Below are 21,209 nucleotides of genomic sequence, written 5' to 3'. Positions count from 1 at the left end.
GTGATTTCCACCAGACATTTAAAGAAGAAACTATGTCAGTTCTCTATATAGTCCCTTTCAGAAGACAGAAGCAGAGGGAATACTTCCTAGTTCATCCCATGAGGCCAACGTTACCCTAATACCAATACCTGACAAAGACATTACAAGAAAACTATGGACCAATATCTCTCATGAACATAGATGCAAAAATCCTCAACAATAATATTAGCAAATTGAATCCAACAAGTATAAAAAGAATTATACGTCACAACCAAGTGGAATTTATCCCAGATATGCAAGACTGGTTCAACATTCAAATATCAATTAATGTAGACCATCATATTAACAGGTTGAAGAGGAAAAATCACATGATCATATTAATAGATGCAGAAAAAGAATTTGACAAAATCCAACACCCGTTCATGATAAAAATTCTTGGTGAAATAGCACTAGAGAATTTCCTTACTTGATAAACAACATTTACAAAAATCCACAGCTTACATCATCATCATACCTAATTGTGAGAAACTAGATTTCCCATTAAGATCAGAAATAAGGCAAGGTTGTACCCTCTCACTACTCTTTTTCAATATCACACTGGAAGTCCTAGCTAATGCAGTAAGACAAGAAAAGAAGATAAAATGTATACTGATTGGGGAGGAGGAATTTTTTTTTCTTTTTTGTGGTACGCGGGCCTCTCACTGTTGTGGCCTCTCCCGTTGCGGAGCACAGGCTCCGGACGCACAGGCTCAGCGGCCATGGCTCACGGGCCCAGCCACTCCGCGGTATGTGAGATCCTCCCGGACCGGGGCACGAACCCGTGGTCCCCTGCATTGGCAAGCGGACTCTCAACCACTGTGCCACCAGGGAAGCGCGGAATTTTTTTTTTATTCATAGATGACAATGACTATATAGAAAGTCCAAAAGAATCAACAACAACAACAAAACCTCCTGGAATTAATAGGTGATTACAGCATGATGGCAGGATATTAGGTTAATATATAAAAATCAATTGTTTTCATATATATTGGCAATGAACAAGTAGAAGTTGAAATTAAAAACACAATACCATTTATATTAGCACCCAAATAAAATAAGTACTAAGGTATAAATCTAACAAAATATGTAAAATATCTATATGAATAAAACTACAAAACTCTGATGAACAAAATCAAAGAACTAAAGAAATGGAGAGATATTCCATGTTCTGAGTGGGAAGATTCAATATTGTCAAGATGTTAGTTCTTCCCAACTTGATCTATATGTTCAATGCAATCCCAATCCCAATCTCAGTAAGTTGTCTTGTGGATATCTACAAATTGATTCTAAAGTTTATTTGGAGAGGCAAAAAAACACAGACTAGCCAGCACAATATTGAAGGAGAAGCCCAAAGTCAGAAGACTAACACTACCTGACTACAAGAGTATAAGCTACTGTAATTGTCTTGGGGAAAGAATAGATGAATAAATCAATGAAACAGAAAAAGGAGCCCAGAAATGGATCCTAAGCAGGGCAGTGACTTCGGTCTCTGGATGTGATCTGCATTTGGAAAGATCTCATGTATTCCTGTGTATTGGAGGGAACAACACTGCAACTCAGGCTAGTTAGAAACCCTTAATAGTCTACTGAAGAAAGATGCTGAAAGTCTGAACAATAATGATCATTTTAATGATAGTAGACATGAATTAAACAATTAAGCCCATTTCATACTTAATCTTGTTTACCCCACAGCCACCCAGTGTTGGCACTGGTGTCAACTTCTCCATTTCACAAGTAAGGTAAACAAGGTTGACAGGATAAGTAACTTGATCAAGATCACTCAGTACCCAGATCTGTTTGACTGCAGCTCTCTCTTCAGGCCCTTGGACTCAGGCATTGGATGATGGTTTTGATGCTGATGCTGATGCTGATGATGACGACGATGACGGTGAACGTAAAGGCGCTTTCATTCATTCGGCACACATGAGAGACCTGAAAGCCGGCTTCAGCGTCCAGAAAGGAGAAAAGACTAAATTGATTAAGGTGTCAGTGAGCCACTAATAGGATATAAAACTTCCATAACTGCAGAGGACAACGCCGCTACTGCCCTCTGCCCCCCACTCACCTCAAACACCAGACCTGCCAGGACTCCGTTGGCGGCGCCTCCGGGAACCTCAGGCTCTGCTCCACCCCGCCCCGCCCCTGGGCGCCTCCGCGCGCCACGTGGTCCGGCGTCCGCGCAGGCGGGTCCCGGCGCCGGCGCTTCCGTGTTGGCTGCGGCGACGGCGGCGGCGCAGGGGCGGAAGCCGCGCGGCCCGGAGACGGCAGAGGCTGGCCGGGCGGAGCTGGGGGCCTGGGCGGGCCCGGCGTGGGTGCGCCCGCCAGGCCCCGTGTGGGCCACCCGCGATTTGGACTCTGCAGGGCGTCCGGAGAGGTAGGTCCGCCACTGGCCATCCGTCGGTGGCGCGGCACCGCAGCCGTGTCGACCCCTCCCCAGCCGGCAGCTCGCGGGCCCGGCCCAAGAGGTCCAGGGTCGGAGGTAGGGGCCTCCCCCGCGGCCCGCTCCCAGCTCGGCGGGCTCCGGGGAATCGCGCGCCCTCAGCTCCCCGCACCGTCGGGCGCCAGCCTGGGCGGTCCGCGCCGCCTTTCCAGAGGGAGGCCGGATACGTTATTATTACTTCATTGCAGCTACCCCAATTCACTTTGTTTTTCTTCGCTCTTTCTATTTTTGTGTCACAGACAAAATGGCTAATAATATGTAAAATCGACGACACTGTAGTTTTCATTCTTCTATTTGTGCAACTATGGAAAGTTAGTGCAGGGAAGGACTTTAGAGATGGTTGAGCCCAATTCCTTCATTTTACAGAGCAGAAAACAGACCCTGAGAGGTCACGTGGATGTCGGAAGTTCACCCAGCTGGGTGGATAATGGTACAATAGGAATGAGAACGCAAAGCTAAGTTTTTAAATAGTCTTTTAAAAGTGGTAAATGATGAAATTTAGCTAACAAAGTGAAGTGACTAGTAGGTTCCTTTGGGCTGGGATTAATCTTGTTAGAGAATGCCTCCTCCTTTTTAAACATTATTTTCTTATTTCAGGTTTAATCCTTCTTGGGCTTCTAAAGAAAATGGCAGAAACATCATCAGAGCCTTCTGGGCAGCTGGTTGTACACTCAGACACTCACAGTGACACCATCCTGGCCAGTTTCGAGGATCAGAGGAAGAAAGGCTTCCTCTGTGACATTACTTTAATCGTGGAGAATGTGCATTTCCGGGCCCACAAAGCCTTACTTGCTGCCAGTAGTGAATACTTCTCAATGATGTTTGCTGAAGAGGGGGAGATTGGCCAGTCCATATATATGCTGGAAGGCATGGTTGCCGACACGTTTAGTATCCTGCTGGAATTTATCTACACGGGTTGTCTCCAGGCCAGTGAGAAAAGTACAGAACAAATCCTGGCTACTGCCCAGTTCTTAAAAGTCTATGACCTGGTAAAGGCTTACACAGACTTTCAAAATAATCATAGCTCCCCAAAGCCACCGACTTTGAACACAGCTGGCGCTCCAGTGGTTGTTATTTCTAATAAGAAAAATGATCATCCAAAGCGGAAACGGGGAAGACCAAGAAAAGTCAACAGTCTGCAGGAGGGGAAATCAGAACTGGCTGCAGAGGAAGAAATACAGCTGAGAGTGAACAATTCAGTTCAGAATAGACAAAACTTTGTGGTTAAAGAGGGAGACGATGGTGTACTGAATGAACAGATTCCAGCAAAAGAATTGGAAGAATCTGAGCCAGCTTGTGAGCCAGGTAGAGGGGAGGAAATGCCAGCTGAAAAAGATGAGAACTGTGATCCCAAGATCCAGGATGGGCAGGACAACCAGAATCGGTGCAGCAAGCGGAGGATTCGGAGGTCCGTCAAACTGAAAGATTATAAACTAGTTGGGGATGAAGACGACCAGGGTTCAGCCAAGAGGGTCTGTGGAAGGAGGAAGCGCCCCGGTGGCCCCGAGGCCCGTTGTAAAGACTGTGGCAAAGTGTTTAAGTATAATCACTTTTTAGCAATCCACCAGAGAAGCCACACGGGTAATTACTCTTTCACAGCTTATTGGAATATGTTTTGGAGAAGTAACAATAATAACAGCTTTCATTTATTGTGCAATGTCTATGTGATGGGCATTGTAATAAAGTATACATGTTATTGCATTGAATTCTCACAACAGTCCTGTGAGACAGTTAATATTGTGCAGATGCAAAGACTAAGTCTAGAAAGCTGAAGGTAACTTGACCAGGGCATCCGTGTAGCAACAGGTGGAAATTGAACCCAAGGAACCTGATTCCAGAACCTCTCTACTTATTTGAAGTTGTTGGTTCAAGGCTTGAATGTCCAGGAATCAAGCTGTAGCCAAAGTTAATATGCTTTATGATTCTTGAAGATTCCTCATCTTGACCATAGCTGTGTTTTTGCCCAGATCTGTCTGGACAGCTCTCTCACTCAGCCATCTAGCTGTAAATGCCTTTTCCTTTTTGGTCTCTCTAGCCCCGTACTGGCCAATAGCTCTTTTGTGAGTATGGAAATGTTCTATATCTATGCTGTCCATTTTGGTGGCCACTAGCCACTTGTGTATTTTGAGCACTTGACATGTGGTGAGTGTGACTAAAGAACTGAATATTTTATTTTATTTTATTTATTTATTTATTTTTTGCAGTACATGGGCCTCTCACTGTTGTGGCCTCTCCCGTTGCGGAGCACAGGCTTCGGACGCGCAGGCTCAGTGGCCATGGCTCACGGGCCCAGCCACTCCGCAGCATGTGGGATCCTCCCGGACCGGGGCATGAACCCGTGTCCCCTGCATCGGCAGGCGGACTCTCAACCACTGTGCCACCGGGGAAGCCCCTGAATATTTTATTTTAATTAATTTGAATAGCCACCATTCAGATGGTGGCTAGGCTGACAGTGCAGCCCTAGCCAGAAATCCCTCCTCCTTTGAGCTCTCTCTTAACGTACCTAACTCACTCTGCTTTGGGTCAGGCTGTAGTTATATACCTGTAATCTACCCCTCAACCTAATTGTAAGCATAAGTATAGGGTCTGGTACTTAAAACCTGTCATCCAGCAGCCTGCTGTCTTATGACCTGGCAGCATCCAGCAGTGTGGTTCTCAACCTGGCTGCATGTTTTAGTCTCCAAGGGAGCTTCTAAAACTACCAGGGCCTGGGTCCCAGCCCCAGAGCTTCTGATTTCATTGCCTGGAGTGTTGGTGTTTTTAAAAGCTCCCGGGAGATTTTAAGTACAGATAGACTGAGACCCTGAATTTTGGTTCTTTGAACACAATAGACCCTTGAGAAATATTTGTTGAACTGTGACAGAGGCTAGTTTAAGGAGTTAAATAGTTCTACGAGATTCATTAAGGAAAGCAGCATGTAGCATCTTCCCTTTTCCCAGTGGTTTCTGCAATTTTGCATTGAATCACTTTAGTGTGGGCCTCTTTTCTTCCGTTTGAGTGGTTACCAGTAGATCCATACAGTCTGGAAAACCACCTTTTAGTTCCAGAAAAATTTCATGAATTATTTCATAGATGATTCCCCTCTGTTTACTCTGCTCTCTCTTTCTGGAACTCCTCCCATTTGGATGTTGAACCTCCTGGACTCATCCTCTAATTTTCTTATCTTTTGTCTCCTATTTTCCATCACTTTCTGCTCTACTTTTTGGGAGATTTCCACTTTATCTTTCAACTTTTATTGTTTTTCTATTTCTACTCTTATATTTTTTTACTTCTAGGAGCCCTTTTGTTCTCTAAATTCTTTTTTTGTTTGTTTTTAGTTAGAATCCTCTGTGAGCCTGTTAATAACAACATTTACTTATTTTTTAATTTTTAATGCTTTCTTCACTTTGGGCAGTCTGTTTTCTGCAAGCTGCTTTTTCTCTTATCGGTTTTGGTATCTATTTCTACTACTAAAGACCTTCCTTGACTGTCTGGTGATTTTTTTTAATCATGTTCAATTACATGCAAGAATGGTTTGCTAAAAGATTTTTTTTAAATCATGTTTAATTACATGCAAGAATGGTTTGCTAAAAGCTACTGGCAACTCTGCAGATGTAGACAGGGCCTGCAGGCATCTTGCTGATACCCGGCATCACGTTTTCAGCTCTCTTACTGCCGGCCCTTCGCATTCCAGGAGAAGATGCTCCACCTCCCACCTGGGGGCTGTGGGCCTGGCTGTCTGCGTCTAGCGCAGGAGGGGGCAGAAGGCTGGGGGGAGTCTCATCCCAGATGTGAACTTTGACTTGCTCTCCCTGTCGTAGTGGCTCCACTGCGCTAGGAGACCTCTAACCCTGAGACCCCTAGTCCAGAGATCCTTCATCCGATTTACCCTCTTCAGAGAACAGTCTCCATCTTCTGCTGGGGAGAGGGTCAGTCTCCTGGTTACATGGAGTAGGAGACTGGACCTGGGGGGCCTAACTACCTTTGAAACGGACTGTCATTTATCCTCCCTCACCCCTATTTTCAGAGATAACAGGTGCCACCAGTTCCTGACCTTGTGGAGGCTCTGTCTTAAATTAGGTTGTGTGTATCTCAGCGCTCCTCACCGCTGGTGTAGGACCCGTCTAGCTCCATCTTGCAAAATGTTATTGCTGATGTTGTCTCTCCTGTTCACTGTTGTTTTAATTTGGGAGGGGACAGAAGGATGTGCAGATTCTTACTTACATCATGTTTCTGGGGCTCTTATTCCAGGGGAGCGACCTTTCAAATGTAATGAGTGTGGAAAAGGCTTTGCCCAGAAGCACTCCCTGCAGGTCCACACCCGGATGCACACAGGCGAGCGGCCGTACACCTGCACCGTGTGCAGCAAGGCTCTCACCACCAAGCACTCGCTGCTGGAGCACATGAGCCTGCACTCAGGTAGCGGGCTTGCGCCGGGGAGCCAGCTGCCACCAGGTTCCCATTCCTGGGGTGGGCATTACCGTGATGTTAATGGTCTTTTCTCAGCCTCGTATCATTCCCCACATGATACCGTTGAAGGACAGAATTGTGCACCTGTCAGAGTGTAGTTTAGAGTTCTGCACAGCATCGAGCCTTAAACTAGGGTTTATAAACTGGCTGCCGGCAGTGCAGTGTGCAGTCATGACTTGTTTAAGCACCAGAGTTTAGAATTATTTTACTTTGGATGCCTTTGCGGGGGAACTTGAATTCTCCAGTTCTGCCCCGGTCTCCATCACTCCCTGTTGCCTTACATGCTTTTGCACATTTATGTAACTGTGGTAGACTCTGAAGGCATTTGGGTTTGTAGACAAGTCACTTGTGTTATTTGTAGAAAATGGGGATCTGGGCCCACTGTGATACTTACCTTATTAGTGAGCATTCCAGTTCTTTATAGTTTTTTGCGTGTTTTGTTTGGCAGGACAGAAGTCTTTTACATGTGATCAGTGTGGAAAATATTTCAGCCAGAAAAGACAACTAAAGAGCCATTACCGAGTTCATACAGGTACAATACAGTGAGAGAAAATTTGGATTGGCTGGGGGAGAAACGCAAATACAAATTGTTTCCGAAACAGTAGGTTCCTGTTGTAGAAGATAAATGAGTTTTTAGGGAAATAGTTCTTAAAAAGCAATCTAAATTAGGTGTCCTTGGGTTACTCTCTGCTACCTTGTGATTTATATTAAATTTTTATATTGCAGTTTCGGTGCCACACGCAGAAACCCTGCAAAATTGGTATTGTTCAAGGCACCAGTTGACTAAGAGGGCACCAGTCAATTAGCTGTTAGTGGTGCCTGGACAGAGGTGTCACCACCCCATAGCCGTCAGTCCAGGCTCTCTGCAGCCTGACTCCACCTATTGTCCTTTTTTCTTTCCTGCCAACTGATAATAAATGGAGGGGGGATTGGGAGCATCATTTGAGATCGGTTGGCCACAGTGACACCAGTGCGTTGAGGGAAAAAGGAGATAACACTTAGGGAGACTGGAAGGGTCCCACCTCTGATGGGGAAGCAGTGAGTCGAGATGCCTAGGAAACTATTAACTGTTACCAAATTTAATTTTAAAATTGTTGTGTTATTAAAGCACCATATTTAAAGTGATTATTTTTCAGGGAAGTGCTTTAACACAAATCACTGAAGAAATGCAGGGACAGCATATATGCACTGACACTTTTTTTATTGTTGCGACAAGGCCACTCGTTACCGGAATGTAACCACTGCCGCCGCAAATTCATGGATGTGTCTCAGCTAAAGAAACATCTGCGGACACACACAGGTAAAAGTCCATCTCACCCTGTCTTTCTAGTGTGCTTTATGTTTTTAGGGGAGCGAGAAATGAAGTACTGGGAGTCCCCTCTTCAGACTGTGTTTTTGTAAATTGTGTGGGAATTTTATAAGTAGGTCCCATAAAAAGCCCAGGCAGAATGCTGTCACACAATCCTGTGGGGACATCACATGTCTGTAGGTTAGCAAAATGGAGCGTACTTACTGAGCATTGTTCATAAATGAAACCTCATGTAATACCACAAAATAGTACAAGTCTGAATCAGGTTGCGTGTTTAAATTTTAATTTACCTCAGCATTGAAGATTATCAAGATAAACTTTTTAGAAAACGAAGCAGACACTAAGGCAGCACAGGCACTGAGGATTTTTCCGCTTTCTCTCCTAGAACCAGTACTTAGAACTTAAGCATCACCACCTCCAGAAAAATCAGCTTCCAGGTTGAAGAGGAGGCAGGATCAATTAGGGCAGGTCAAATTCTTTCATTTAAGATCAGAAAAGTAAAAATGTGGGCCTTTTAGAACTTTGGGTAAGAAGCATTTCTTAAAAAGAAACATTTCTTAAAAAGAAACCTGTTAGTTTTTCTAAGAAAAGCTTCCTATTCTAGATTGATGGTTTAATGATTCTGTTAAATTGTCTGCCAACATTATATATCAGATTGCTTTATGTTGCTTTGGACATTTTTTTGAAAACACAATTTTTCTCAAAGTCATTTACTTTCTTAAATATCTCATAAGGTATGAGTTTTATGAAAATGGATCTCTATACAGTCTTTCTACAGACATCATTAGTAGGTTCTGTGAAATTTAATTCATCCACTTAACACATATTTACTGAACAGTACCAGGCACTGGGTACCAGGCCCTGTTGTGGGCCCTGAGGATACAGCACTGCCTGAGATGGACAGAGCCCCTGCTCTTGAGGGGTTAACATTCAAACAGGAGACAAAGAACAAGCGAGTGAGTAACCTGTTAGGTGGGGATAAGTGCTCTGAAGGACTAAACGTAGGGGCAGGAGGCAGGAGGGGGAGCTGCCCTTTGACATGGGGGCTTGTCTGGGAAGGCCTTGCTGATGAGGTACCATCTTAGATGGAGATCTGCTGCTGTGGGGAGTGAGTGAGCCATCGTGTCTACCCCGGAGAAGAGCGTCCTAGGCAGAGCCGGGGCGGTGGGAGTAGGAGTGTGTAGTGTGGGTGGACATCAGAGGCTGCTGGAGCCCGTGTGACACGGGGTTCCCGGCCTGGCTGTGTGCTTCGACCCCCTGAGAAGCTTTTAAAAAGACAAAGCCTGGTCCCACCCCCAGAGATTCTGATCGAAGTGACTGGGGATGAGGCCTTGGAATTGGCATTTTTAAAAGCTCCCCAGGTTTTCTGTGCGCTTAGGCCCAAGAACTTCTGAAGGCACAGTGAAGACTTTGGATTTTATTCTGAACGGGATGGCTTTACTGCGAGGAGTGACATGATGTAACAGAGAATTTTAATAGGATCACAGCAGCCGCCGGTGTGGGGTGAGGCAGGGGCGGAGGCGCCCGTAGGAGGGTGGAAAGACCCATTAGGAGGTGGTGCCGGACAGGGGCTTGGCGCAGGGCTTCGTGCAGGGCGGCAGTGGTGGGGAGGCGGTGAGTGGCCCAGCGCCAGATGTATTCTGAAGGAAGACTCCCGTGAAGGGTGAGAACCCGGGGAAGACGGAGGGACAAATGGAGAGTTAGACTTTAGACACATGGGGCGTGAGACGTCTGTTTGGCACCCCGGTGCATGAGCGGAGGAGACGGCTGGGTATCTGTGCCCGAGCTCAGGGGGCACCGCGAGCAGCGGTCGAGATTCCCGTGCTTACACACAGGCCTGTAGGCAGCGTATGGGGCTGTGAAGAGAACCCCCGCGGGAGGGCGGAGGTGGAGGAGAGCCAAGCTGTCTCGGTTACGTGGCGCAGTGCCCGGGGTGAGACGTTTCATCTTCTGATCATAAGGTGTCAGTGAGGCTTCTGGTCTTTCTGAGGAGAACCAGGCCTTGAACTGGGGGTGAAAGCACGAGTCCTCTTTCCAGGATCCCAGCAAACTCTGCTCCACCCACTACCCTGAGGAGCAGAAGAGAGAAGTGGAGGATGCGATGGGTGGGAGAGGAGATGACAGGGACTCTGTAAAGTTTTTGTCTGACTGAGAGATAAGAGGTCAAACCCGTCAAAAGATTGGGCTCTTGGAAGCAGAGACTGTGACCCTTCTGTCCTTAGCCTGGAGAATATGCACAATATTGGTGTTGAAAAGAGTTGGGGTGCCGCTTGCCTGCTCCCCGGGCAGAGAGGAAGGTTTGGGAGAGGCTGCTTGGCAGAGCTGGCGCTCAGCCTCCATGGACAGTGGTGAGGACAGCCGCCAGCAGGGCAGGCGGGTCCTGCCGAGAGGGCCACACCCATGGGAAAACCAAGACTCTCTTCTCTTAGCTCTTTAAGTGCAAACTCTCTCTGGGTTAGATATCCTTTGCCAAGCACAAAAAAATCAGAGATAAACAAGAGGTGCTTTCTTCCCTAGAGGGCATGTTCAGTGGCGGGGGTGGGGGGGATGGATGCAATTTGAAAGGGAAACAAGGTGACAGGCAGTGCCAACGAGGTCGCTGCAGCTCAGTTCTTTCCCCATACCTGGAGCTGGTCAGGCTTTCAGGAACTGAGCCAAGCCATGCCAAGCAAAGGAGTGTGTTCACTTAACAAAGGGACTGCACCTCTCTGTTGTCTGCAGTACCGCCTTCCTGACATCACTGTACCTGCAAACCAAGTTAGTGATCCCAAGATTGCTTGGTGAGCTGGGAGCAAGTTCAGAGAATTAGCCCAGGTCATGGAGAAGCCTGGTGCATGGCCTCTGACCGCAGTAGAGTCCCAGCCCTCCAGTGTCCCTGTCCCTTGTGTGGTGTTAGGTAAACACTGATCCTCCCCTGTGGGCTCCCACTACTCCCAGGTAGATCCCCTGCCTGTGACACAGTTAATTGAGCCACAGCTTTCATTCACAGCCTCATTTTGTTGGATTGGATATGAAGCTTCCTAAATCTCAGCCATGTTTTCAGACTATCCTTTAATGTTGCTCATCCCCAACTTTGAGAGACCTGGGGGTCCCTCAGTGTAACATACCTTTCCAGAGTTTACATGTGATCTAGTAAGAACCTCAGTACAGTGTGATACGAGCCCCAGTAGAGGTGTGAACATAGGGACAGAAGTGTTTCACTTTCCCTGGGAAGGTCTGGGAAAGCGTCCCAGAGGAAGGACCTGAGTCTTGAAGCCAGAGTAAGTGCTAGACAGACAGAGGAAGCTGGAAGAGGTGTTTCCAGACAGGAACAGGATGCGTGGGGTTGACGATGTGAGAGGCTGGCATCCGAGGGCCGTAGTGAGGAATTCCACGGTGAACAGCTAGAGTGAGATTGCTGACAAGGGGCAGGCCCCTGGTGAAGCGGGGGGTGGTCTTTGGGCAGAGAGGAGGCATATTTTGGTTCGTGCATTGAAAAGGACTCAGGCAGCCCAAGGAGGATGGTCAGAGAGGGAAGGTCCTGGGGATGAGCCAGTTACCAGGCTCTGGGGAAGAAAGATGAAGGCCTTCAAGTTAAGAGAGTGGACAGAAGAGATATACTTACGAGATTTTTAGTCTGGGAAAAAAAGAGTCACTGCATATGTGACGAAGTGTTAATAGCCCAAATACGGGAACATGAGTGCCCAGGAGAAAACTGGGCAGGGGGACCTGAAAGGCATATCACAGAAAAAGACATAGGAATGGCCAGTAGACGTCTGAAACGATGTTAACTGCATTAATTGTCAGAGAAAAAGAAATGTGCATTTCTTTTGGCCCATTAGATTGACAAATATGTGAGGCAATGGGCATCTTTAAGTTCTGTTGATGGGAAAGGAATTTGGGAACTTCCTGGAAAGAACTTTGGCAATGTGAATCAAAAGGTAAGCTGTCCAGTTGGGAAAAGATGTTTGCATAAGGATGTTCAACGTAAGCAGGATTGTTTATAATATCACAGGCTTAAAAGTGACCTAAATGTCCCTCAGTAAGGGATTAGTTAGGTAAATTTTGGACAAGATACATAGTGGAACACAAAACACCATTTTAAAATGTCTGTTTGTTTGTTTTTAACCATTTTTTTAAGATGAATTTTCCATTCCCATTTGACGTTACAGACCAGCATGCACTGGCCAATCTCATGGTGTACATGGTATATCACCTGTGTGTGTGCACAGAGACGCCTGTAAAGGTTTCATCACAGTGTGAGGTGGCAATCTACAGGGGAATTCTGAGTGTTTTTTGTACACTTTGTGCTTTTCAGTATTATTTGAGTTTTCTACAGTGAACGTTGTTGATTTGTGAAGAAAACGAAAGCAGCTGTTTGAGGAATTTAGATGTACAGAACTAGATTGCCAGTCGAATGTGCACTCGGAGCAGACTGGACTGTCGGGCCTGGCTGGGTCAGGGGCTGGATGCTGCTGCGTTAACCAAGATGGTCACGTGGGTTTTAGCCAATGGGGTAGGAAACCCGGCCATGCTACCCAACAAGCCCGCAGGAGTCGGTACCCTCTGGAGCTGGGATGGGGATTCACAGGTCGTCAGAGTGGGGTGGGATGAGTGGCATGCACAGCTGAGGAGAGGGTCTGGAAGGAAAACTTCTGAGTTACTTAAATATTTCTGTCAGCATCCCCCTGGGTGAAACCTGCACTCGTGTCTCTGCCCTGTCCTTTCATTGCCATTGTCTGATCCTCCTGTAACCAACTCCCTTCTGGCCCCGCTGCCACCCAGGCCCTGTCACCTCACCTTTTCTCTTTCCTCTCTGTCTGCTTCCTGCACCTCCTGGTCCAGGCCTCGGCACTGTGGCTTAGACTGTTACACAGATTCCTACAGCCGCCCCCACCCACCGTCCCCACATATATATTTTCTTAGTACTTTGTCCTGTCTGTCTTCTGCTAAAAACATCCAGAAGTTCCACAGGTCCTCTGCCTGGAATTTACGGCTCTTTGTGGCCTGGCCTCACCTTTTAGGTCCCACGCTCGTCAGAGTGAATCCTCATCCCTCTTTGTCCTCCCTGTGGTCATTTCCGACACCCGCTGTTTGGTCATTCTGCTTATCCTAGTACCTGAATGGGGCCTCTCTCCAGTCCAGCCAGCTCCTGCCTCGTCCTCACGCATACTGTCCGCAGAATTGTTGATACCACTCATTTGAGTGTTCAGTCAGCTGCAGCCCTGCCGCTGTACTTGATTACCACATGTGTCTTTTTGAGGCTGTGATCCTGTCTTTTGTTTCCTTTTTGTTTCTCAGCTCTGTGCTTTGTTGAGGGTCCGCCCATCCTTGTAGAGCTGAGGCAAAGGAAGAAGGAATGTGTCGGTGAACCGGAGGCAGTAGAGCCGTGTAACCGTTACCAGAACAAGTTAGGAACCAGAGGAGTAGGAAGACTTTTCCCAGATTCACGTTGGCTAGGAAAATTTGCCTTCTTACTGTGCTCGAGGATGTTTCTGGAAAGAGTTTCCAGTATTGAAAACATTTGCCAACAAAATTCCTGAGGTGTTGCAACCCCAGATGGAATTGAATGATAACGTGAACGTTGTTGTATGTGCTCCCCACACAGAACTTTACAGTGACAGGCGGACAGAGCAGGTACTCAGTCTTGGAATTGGGAGAGGGAGAAAAACCGAGATCAGAATAGAACGCAGCTCTGGTTGGAAAGCTGTGGAAAGAATGACAGTGGCCTGGTTTTAACCTTTGGAGTGGTAAGAGTTACTGCTGCAAAGACGCAGACTCACCCAAATTGTCACAAGTGTCCTCTGCCTAGACTGAACTTGGGGAAACATCTCACCTGAATTTTCTAGTAGATGCTGTGAAAGGGAAGCTACCTGACCATCCCCCACTTCACTCATCCCTTGTTATATAGTTAAGTGGGATTTTTCTTTTTTCTTTTTCTTCTTTTTTTTTCCAAATTCATAGTTCCCTTGCCTGCATTAGGATCACTTAGTTGCATTTCTGGAGGGTATGGCAGTCTGTCATTGTATGTGCAGTGTATAAACTAGCACTAAATAAATGCTGTTGAAGCCTTATTAAAATTGTCAGGGACTTCCCTGGTGGCTCAGTGGTTAAGAATCCGCCTGCCAGTGCAGGGGACACGGGTTTGATCCCTGGTCCAGGAAGATCCCACATGCCGCAGAGCAGCTAAGCCCGTTTGCCACAACTACTGAGCCTGCGCTCTAGAGCCCGTGTTCCACAACAAGAGAAGCCACCGCAATGAGAGGTCCACGCACCGCAATGAAAAGTAGGCCCCTCTCGCCGCAACTAGAAAAAGCCTGTGTGCAATAACGAAGACCCAATGCGGCCATAAATAAATAAATAGATAGATAGATAAATAAATTTATTTCTTAAAAAAAAAAATTGCCAGACCCCACTAGGGGTCCGGAGCAGTCACGACATCTTATGTGGGCCTCAGTTCCCACTCTGTGAAATTCATTTACTCAACAAGGATTTCTGGAACAGTGTGCGAGGCCCAGTTCTAGGCACTGGGGTCCTAGGAGTAGGCAGACTCAGAGATCATCCTACATAAGACTGGGAGAGAGAGATATAATGAATAACATACAGTATATAAGGTGGCGATAGCATTGTGGGAAAACTGACTTGGGAAGTGGACCAAGACATGCTGGGGCGGTGCTTTGGGTGGTGATAAAGCCTCACTGGTAATGTGACACTTGAGCAGAGACTTGAAGGCAGTGTGGAGAGTGAACCACACTGGGAGACCCTGGCGGAGACATGCCAGGGAGAGGGAGGGGATGATGAGTGTGAGGGCCCTGAGCGTGGCTTGCTTGGGGTGTGGTGTTCAGGGCCTCTCCAGGGGCTGTGTGATGAGCAGGGGAGAGTACCTGGTGAGGTTAGGCAGGTTTGGGGTGAGGAGTGGCAGTGGGTGGACAGGTCTGTCAGAGCTGTGATTCCTTGTAGGCCCAGGGCTTTGGCTTTTATCTCTGGATGGGATGGGGAGCCATTAGAGCACTTGCAGCAGAGCGTGATAGGATCTGACTGTGTAAAGGGTCACTCCAGTTGCCTCATTCATTGTGGACGACAGGGAAGCAGAGCAGAAGTGGGCAAACTCACAAGGAGGCTGCTGCAGGGAGGTGTTGGCAGCCTGGGCCAGGGGTGGCAGTGGAGGTGGTGAGAAGTGGTCAGGTTCTGGATACACTGGGAAGGTAGATATAAATGTGGATAATCCACAAGTCTCCCTGGTACTCAGGGGCCCTTGGGAAGGTCAAGCAGTAAAGTGTGGGAGTGTAAGTTACCTAAGGGTGGACTGTACAGGAGCGAATGTGTGTCCTTTGTAGAATCACTTACCCCCTTGTTTCAGTGTTTAAGTGTTTGAGGGAAGGAACCGTACCCACTTTCTCTGTATCCTCCTGGCATCTAGGACACAGTGCTCAGGTACGTAGTAGGTGCTCGCTAAGTGCTTCATTCATTCACTCATGCTTACTGAGGGTTCAAGAGCTGACCCGAACACGTGCCTTTGTTCTTTTTTATATTGTGAAACTATGGGGTGGTTTTTGCTTTTTGTTTTATTTTGGATGTATATTTCTGAATGCTTTCCCCTTTTTAGGTGAGAAGCCATTTACTTGTGAAATCTGTGGCAAATCTTTCACAGCAAAGAGTTCTCTTCAGACGCACATCAGGATCCATCGGTAAAGTTTTGCAGATCCTTTTCTCACACGGAGTCCTCATCCAACCCTGGCATTCAGTAGGGTGACATACAGTCCCTATATAGTCCTTTTCCCCAAATTATTACTCTAGTAGAAGTTCCTGGGCAGTTTATTATTTTGTTTTATCTTTTCAATAAAGAAATTCCTCACTTAGGCCAAATCAGGAAAACTGATTCTGGCCAGCAAAAGTTTGCGTTATTGATGTCATTTCTTAAATTTTGATTTATCTTCAGTCAAAACTAAATATTTAATATTTTCTGAATAAATTATTTGTTCATTACAACTTATTTCCGGATTTGATTTAGTAGTTCTTCTAACACAGATAATTAGGGGCTACTCAAATTTTTAATATTGAAATCAATCATATATATTTATTTGGCTTCTAGAATCTAAAAATTGGCTGTGAGAGCTAAAAACAAAAAAGAACTTGGTGTGTAATTTATTACTATTTACCTTCTTATCTGAAATACACACTGTGGAATCATCAAATTTTATCATATCTGACCCAGCATCACAGCCCCATCTACCACCTGTCCTCAAACACCCCTCCCTGCCATTCTTTTTTTTTTCTTAAGATTAGAAACTGAAGTCCATGGCAGGCGTGACTTGGTCCAAGTACTTAAGTTAGTAAGAGAACCCATGACTTATGCTTCCCAGTCAGGTTGATTTTCCTCTCTTCTTGACTGCTTCTCCCTAAATGATCAGGAAGTGATAAACAGATCTTCCTGTTTTTAAAATGAAGTGTATATTTTCTCGTAGAGGAGAAAAGCCATATTCCTGTACCGTGTGTGGCAAATCCTTCTCTGACTCGAGTGCCAAGAGGAGACACTGCATTCTGCACACGGGCAAAAAGCCTTTCTCCTGCCCTGAGTGTAACTTACAGTTTGCTCGCTTAGACAACTTGAAGGCTCACTTAAAAATTCATAGCAAAGAGAAACACGCGTCCGATGCCAGCAGCGTTTCCGGCAATAGTAATGCTGAAGAGGTCAGGAATATTCTTCAGCTGCAGCCCTATCAACTCTCTACCTCCGGAGAGCAGGAAATTCAGCTTCTTGTAACTGATTCTGTACATAACATCAATTTCATGCCTGGTCCTAGCCAAGGAATCAGCATCGTCACTGCAGAGAGTTCCCAGAACATGACGGCAGACCAGGCTGCTAACCTCACCCTGCTCACGCAGCAGCCAGAGCAACTGCAGAACTTAATTCTTTCAGCTCAACAGGAGCAAACAGAACACATTCAAAGCCTCAATATGATTGAAAGCCAGATGGAACCCTCACAGACCGAGCCAGTGCACGTCATCACACTTTCCAAGGAAACTCTGGAACGTCTTCACGCCCATCAAGAGCAAACAGGGGAGCTCCACTTAGCAAGCGCTTCAGATCCGGCTCAGCACCTACAGCTGACACAGGAGCCTGCTCCACCACCACCCGCCCACCAGGTGCCCCAGTCCACGCCGCTCAGCCAGGAGCAGAGCTGACCCGAACACGTGCCTGACTGCTCTGTCAGCCTCTTCTCCGTCAGCCCGCTGTGACTGGATTGTGTGCTTGAAGTCAGGCTTTCTGCAACGCTCACTTACAGATTCTTACAGAGATGTGGTAGCTCACTGAGCCAGCCGATAGCGTCCATCCAAGAGGCAAGATGTGTATATCGTGTCTTATATCTAATACTGATTTGGATTTAGCATTTCAATATTGATGAATGGTTTTCATTTTCATTTACTACATCTCTTAAAGACTTGTGTAACTTTTCTTTGGGGGCATTGCATTAAACTTTTCTGTGAGTATTAAATGTTCACAGCCATAGTCATGGTCTTACTGACTTTTCCAGTTATATTTTTTATTTTTTAGAACGAAGAAAATCATATGTTGTATTGGGTACAATGGTTCGTTGTCCCTTCCCCCTTAGGCAACACAATTGCCACTACAAGACAAGTTGGGGCCGAATATGACAGATTACAACTTTGGGGACTCTGTCCTTTTAATAACTTCCAATCCCCTAAGACAGAGTAATTTCTCAAGGTTTAATCTCTGTGTGGTACAGTGGGCTCATCATGTCGTGTTTAAGATAGAGTCAAAGACAACATGACCTAAATGTCTATTTTAACTCAACATTCACAAAACAAGAAAGCCAAAAGAATAGGATTATTTTTTTAAATTCTAAACTCGACTTTTCTGAGAAACACAGATTTACATGTTTTTTTAAAAGCAGGTTGTTAAAAATTTAATTTAAAAGGCTAATGAAAGTATGAAATTGGATCAAGATATTCACCCCAAATAAATTCTGAATTTTTGTCAGCTTTGATATTTGATCTCCATGGTGAAGTTAAAGCTTTCTTAATTATCCTGGAATATAAAATTCAGTGTAATTTATGTTAAATATACTCTACTGGATTCTAATTGATCTCTGAAAATGTTGATCTATGTATTGTGTCTGATAACTTTTTAGATAGGAACTTATAATCTATTTTTATTGCAAAGTAGGTTAAATCTCACAAAATAGACACAGAATTTTTAAAAGTAAATTCTCCCAATCTTAAAAATAATTTTGAGCCTCAGAGACTTAGTAGCCAGCGTGTGTCTGTAGTTGTGTGATTTTAAATAATCGTCAGAAGATTAAATTATGTTTGGGTTACGTTTTTTCCAGCTCAGCCTATGTTATTGAATACGCTGACCACTTTCTCTCAAGTAAACTGGTAGAAGATTTTTGAGAAAAGGTGGGCACTAGTGTATGTTAATTAACATAATGCTGGTGGAGAGTAGGGGTAATCGCCCCTAAAATTAACAGGATCTTCATGTCAGTCACTCTTTGTTTTAGAGATCTTTGATTTCCACCTGAGTCAAATAAGCGTTGGGAGGTTAAAGTAATATAGAATTGTTAAGGTTTGAGAGAAGATGAAAGCAGTTTTCTAACATATCTAGCAAAGTATATTTTATTGTATATAATTCAGAAATTCATAAATGATTTATATGTGTCAACCAAGGTATGTTATATTAGGCCTGACTAGAGATATAATTTTTACAAATACACTTATGCCCTAAATATTATTTCAGGTTCTTGACTTTAGTCATTTAAACTATTTACCTTAACCTTATTGTTGAAGTGCAGTGTTTTTACCAGCTTTTCAAAGCCTACTGGCCCACATTTTCTCCAGGAGATATATAGTATTAAAGCAGATAAATGCTTAACTACTCACTCTGGGTAGCCGGATAATTATTCAGGAAGTATGGTCATATGACTGTTTACAAGTCAAGTTTAACTAGCTTTATGACAGTCTGCCTCTGTGCTTAGATAAATGTAACGTGAGCCACATGTGTAATTTAAAACTTTCTAGTAGCCACGTTAAAAACATAAAAAGAAAGTGAGATTAATTTTAATAAAATCGCTTATTTAATCCAACATGTGCCAAATATTTCAACATGTAAATATTCAATATTAAAATATAATAATATTTGACATTCATTTTTTCATACTACGTCTTCAAAATCTGGTGTGTATTTTACATTTACTGCACACTCAGTTTGGATGCTAATGTTCATGGGACACACTTGATCTGTTTTTAGGATTTATACAATTTACAGTTGAAAACCTAGATTCACATATTCAAGTAGTTTCAGACATAATTTTTTCCCCAATAACTGAAACAAGTATCAGTTTTAAAATTTATATTAGAATTAATTAAAAATAAAACCTAGCTCCTCAGTCACACTAGCCACATTGTGAGCACTTGGTAGCCACAGGTGGCTAGGGGCTCCTGTGGCACAGGCCTACCCATCTCTAGCGTGAGAGCCAGTCCCAGCCATAAAAATCTCTTCTGGAAGGGTTCTGGGTTATCTGACCAGCTGTCAAAGGGAAGTGAGAAAAGGATAGCTTTATAAATCAAGCCTCTCTTCTGTGTCCCAAATACACATTCTGCCCCTTTGAAGGAAATCCTCAATTTTACGGTTTCATTGGCTTTTTTGTTTGTTTGTTTTGGCCACGCCGTGCTGCATGCGGGATCTTAGTTCCCCCGACGAGGGATCAAACCTGTGCCCCCTGCATTGGGAGTATGGAGTCTTAACCGCCAGGGTGGCATCCTCAATTTTAAAGTTCGGTGACTTCACCCAAAGGAAATGACACGTACGTAAAAATGTTTCTATTGTGTCTGAGAAATTGCTGGCTAATTGTTTCACAGCTTATTTTGTGCTAAGCTTGCACAATTTAAATACTTGTTTTAATAAGTGCAGAAATACAAATGGTACTTCTTGGGGATTAGTAGAATATTGTGCTTTCAGACTGCTGAAACGACCTTGTCACTTTTGCAGGTGAATCTCTGGTTTTCTGTCAGTAGAGGGCTAGCCTTGGGAAGACTTGAGCTCTTGCCATCAAAATGAGCTGTTGTTCTTGTGCCTGGCCCTCTGTTTCTTGAAACTCCTCTTTCTACCTCTCCTCTGTGTATTTTTCTGCATTTGGTTCTTGTGTTGTAAACGTGAGCAACCGGTTAAATGATGCTGAGGAATGTGAGAGTCTCATTATAGATGCTTACACCTAGGTTTTCATAAATTGGAATAATAACAATATCTGGCACATATTGAGTCTTTACTGTAGGCCAGGAGGAAGCCAGGTGTGTTAGGTCTGTATCTTAGGGCTTCTGAAACCTTTTCCGTACCATGGTGCACAAAAAAGACTTATCCAGTACCCTTCAGTTAGAGGACTCCAGGCACCGCTGGCCATGACCGGCATATTAGTTTGCTAGGTAGGGCTGCTATAACAAATACGACAGACTGGGTGGCCTAAACGACAGAGATTTATTTTCTCACAATTCCGGAGGCTGAAAGTCTGAGATCAAGGTGTTGGCAGGATTGGTTTCTTCTGAGGCCTCCCATCCATCTTTTCCTCCCTGTGTCTTCACATGGGCTTCCTCTGTGTTTGTCCTAATTTCCTTATAAGGACACCACTCATACTGGATTAGGGCTCACCCCAGTGATCGCATTTTCACTTAGTTACCTCTTTAAAGGCACTACCTCCAAACAGTCATATTCTGAGGTACTGGGGGTTAGGACATCAACGTGAATTTGGTAGGGGGGACACAATTCAGCCAGTAACAACGACAGCTGGAGTGAGGCGGGAAGCAGTGTCTGGGACACACCTGTAACCCATTTGCAGCACAATCATATTTTACTTAATTCTCATGACATTCCTACGAGGTAATATTATTATGCCTGTTTTATGGATGAGAACACTGAGGCCCCAACAGATGAAGTCCGTTGCCTGAGTCACACAGTAAGTGGCAGAGCCAGAACTGGGGCACAGGGGTGGCTGCTTCCAC

The 21,209-nt window shown here is 45.1% G+C and overlaps 2 protein-coding genes across 4 annotated transcripts; one reads left to right on the top strand and one right to left on the bottom strand.

The window, feature by feature from the left end:
• Positions 1–1,624: 1,624 nt before the first annotated feature.
• LOC115866944 (basic salivary proline-rich protein 2) lies at positions 1,625–2,412 on the bottom strand. The gene is made up of 2 exons (XM_030882874.2): positions 2,084–2,412; positions 1,625–1,987 (listed from the first exon to the last, which is right to left on the bottom strand). Exons 1-2 carry the CDS (start codon positions 2,410–2,412, stop codon positions 1,834–1,836), a joined length of 483 nt encoding a protein of 160 aa, XP_030738734.1. The 3' UTR covers positions 1,625–1,833.
• Positions 2,240–17,722, top strand: ZBTB24 (zinc finger and BTB domain containing 24). 3 transcript variants are annotated; one of them, XM_030882860.3, is made up of 7 exons: positions 2,240–2,392; positions 3,056–4,039; positions 6,689–6,856; positions 7,356–7,439; positions 8,124–8,207; positions 15,802–15,883; positions 16,661–17,722. In XM_030882860.3, exons 2-7 carry the CDS (start codon positions 3,085–3,087, stop codon positions 17,379–17,381), a joined length of 2,094 nt encoding a protein of 697 aa, XP_030738720.1. In that variant the 5' UTR covers positions 2,240–2,392; positions 3,056–3,084; the 3' UTR covers positions 17,382–17,722. The 3 variants fall into 3 exon arrangements, with proteins under 3 accessions (XP_030738720.1, XP_069899561.1, XP_030738725.1); XM_070043460.1 differs by lacking the exon at positions 15,802–15,883 and having other exon boundaries at positions 16,661–16,941; XM_030882865.3 differs by lacking the exons at positions 15,802–15,883; positions 16,661–17,722 and having other exon boundaries at positions 8,044–8,173.
• The last annotated feature ends 3,487 nt before the right edge of the window (positions 17,723–21,209 follow it).

Source organism: Globicephala melas, chromosome 14 (genome assembly GCF_963455315.2).
Source record: "Globicephala melas chromosome 14, mGloMel1.2, whole genome shotgun sequence".
Classification (NCBI taxonomy): Eukaryota; Metazoa; Chordata; class Mammalia; order Artiodactyla; family Delphinidae; genus Globicephala; species Globicephala melas.
The sequence above is the reverse complement of the archived record's forward strand: the minus strand, read 5'-3'. Positions and strand labels throughout refer to the sequence as shown.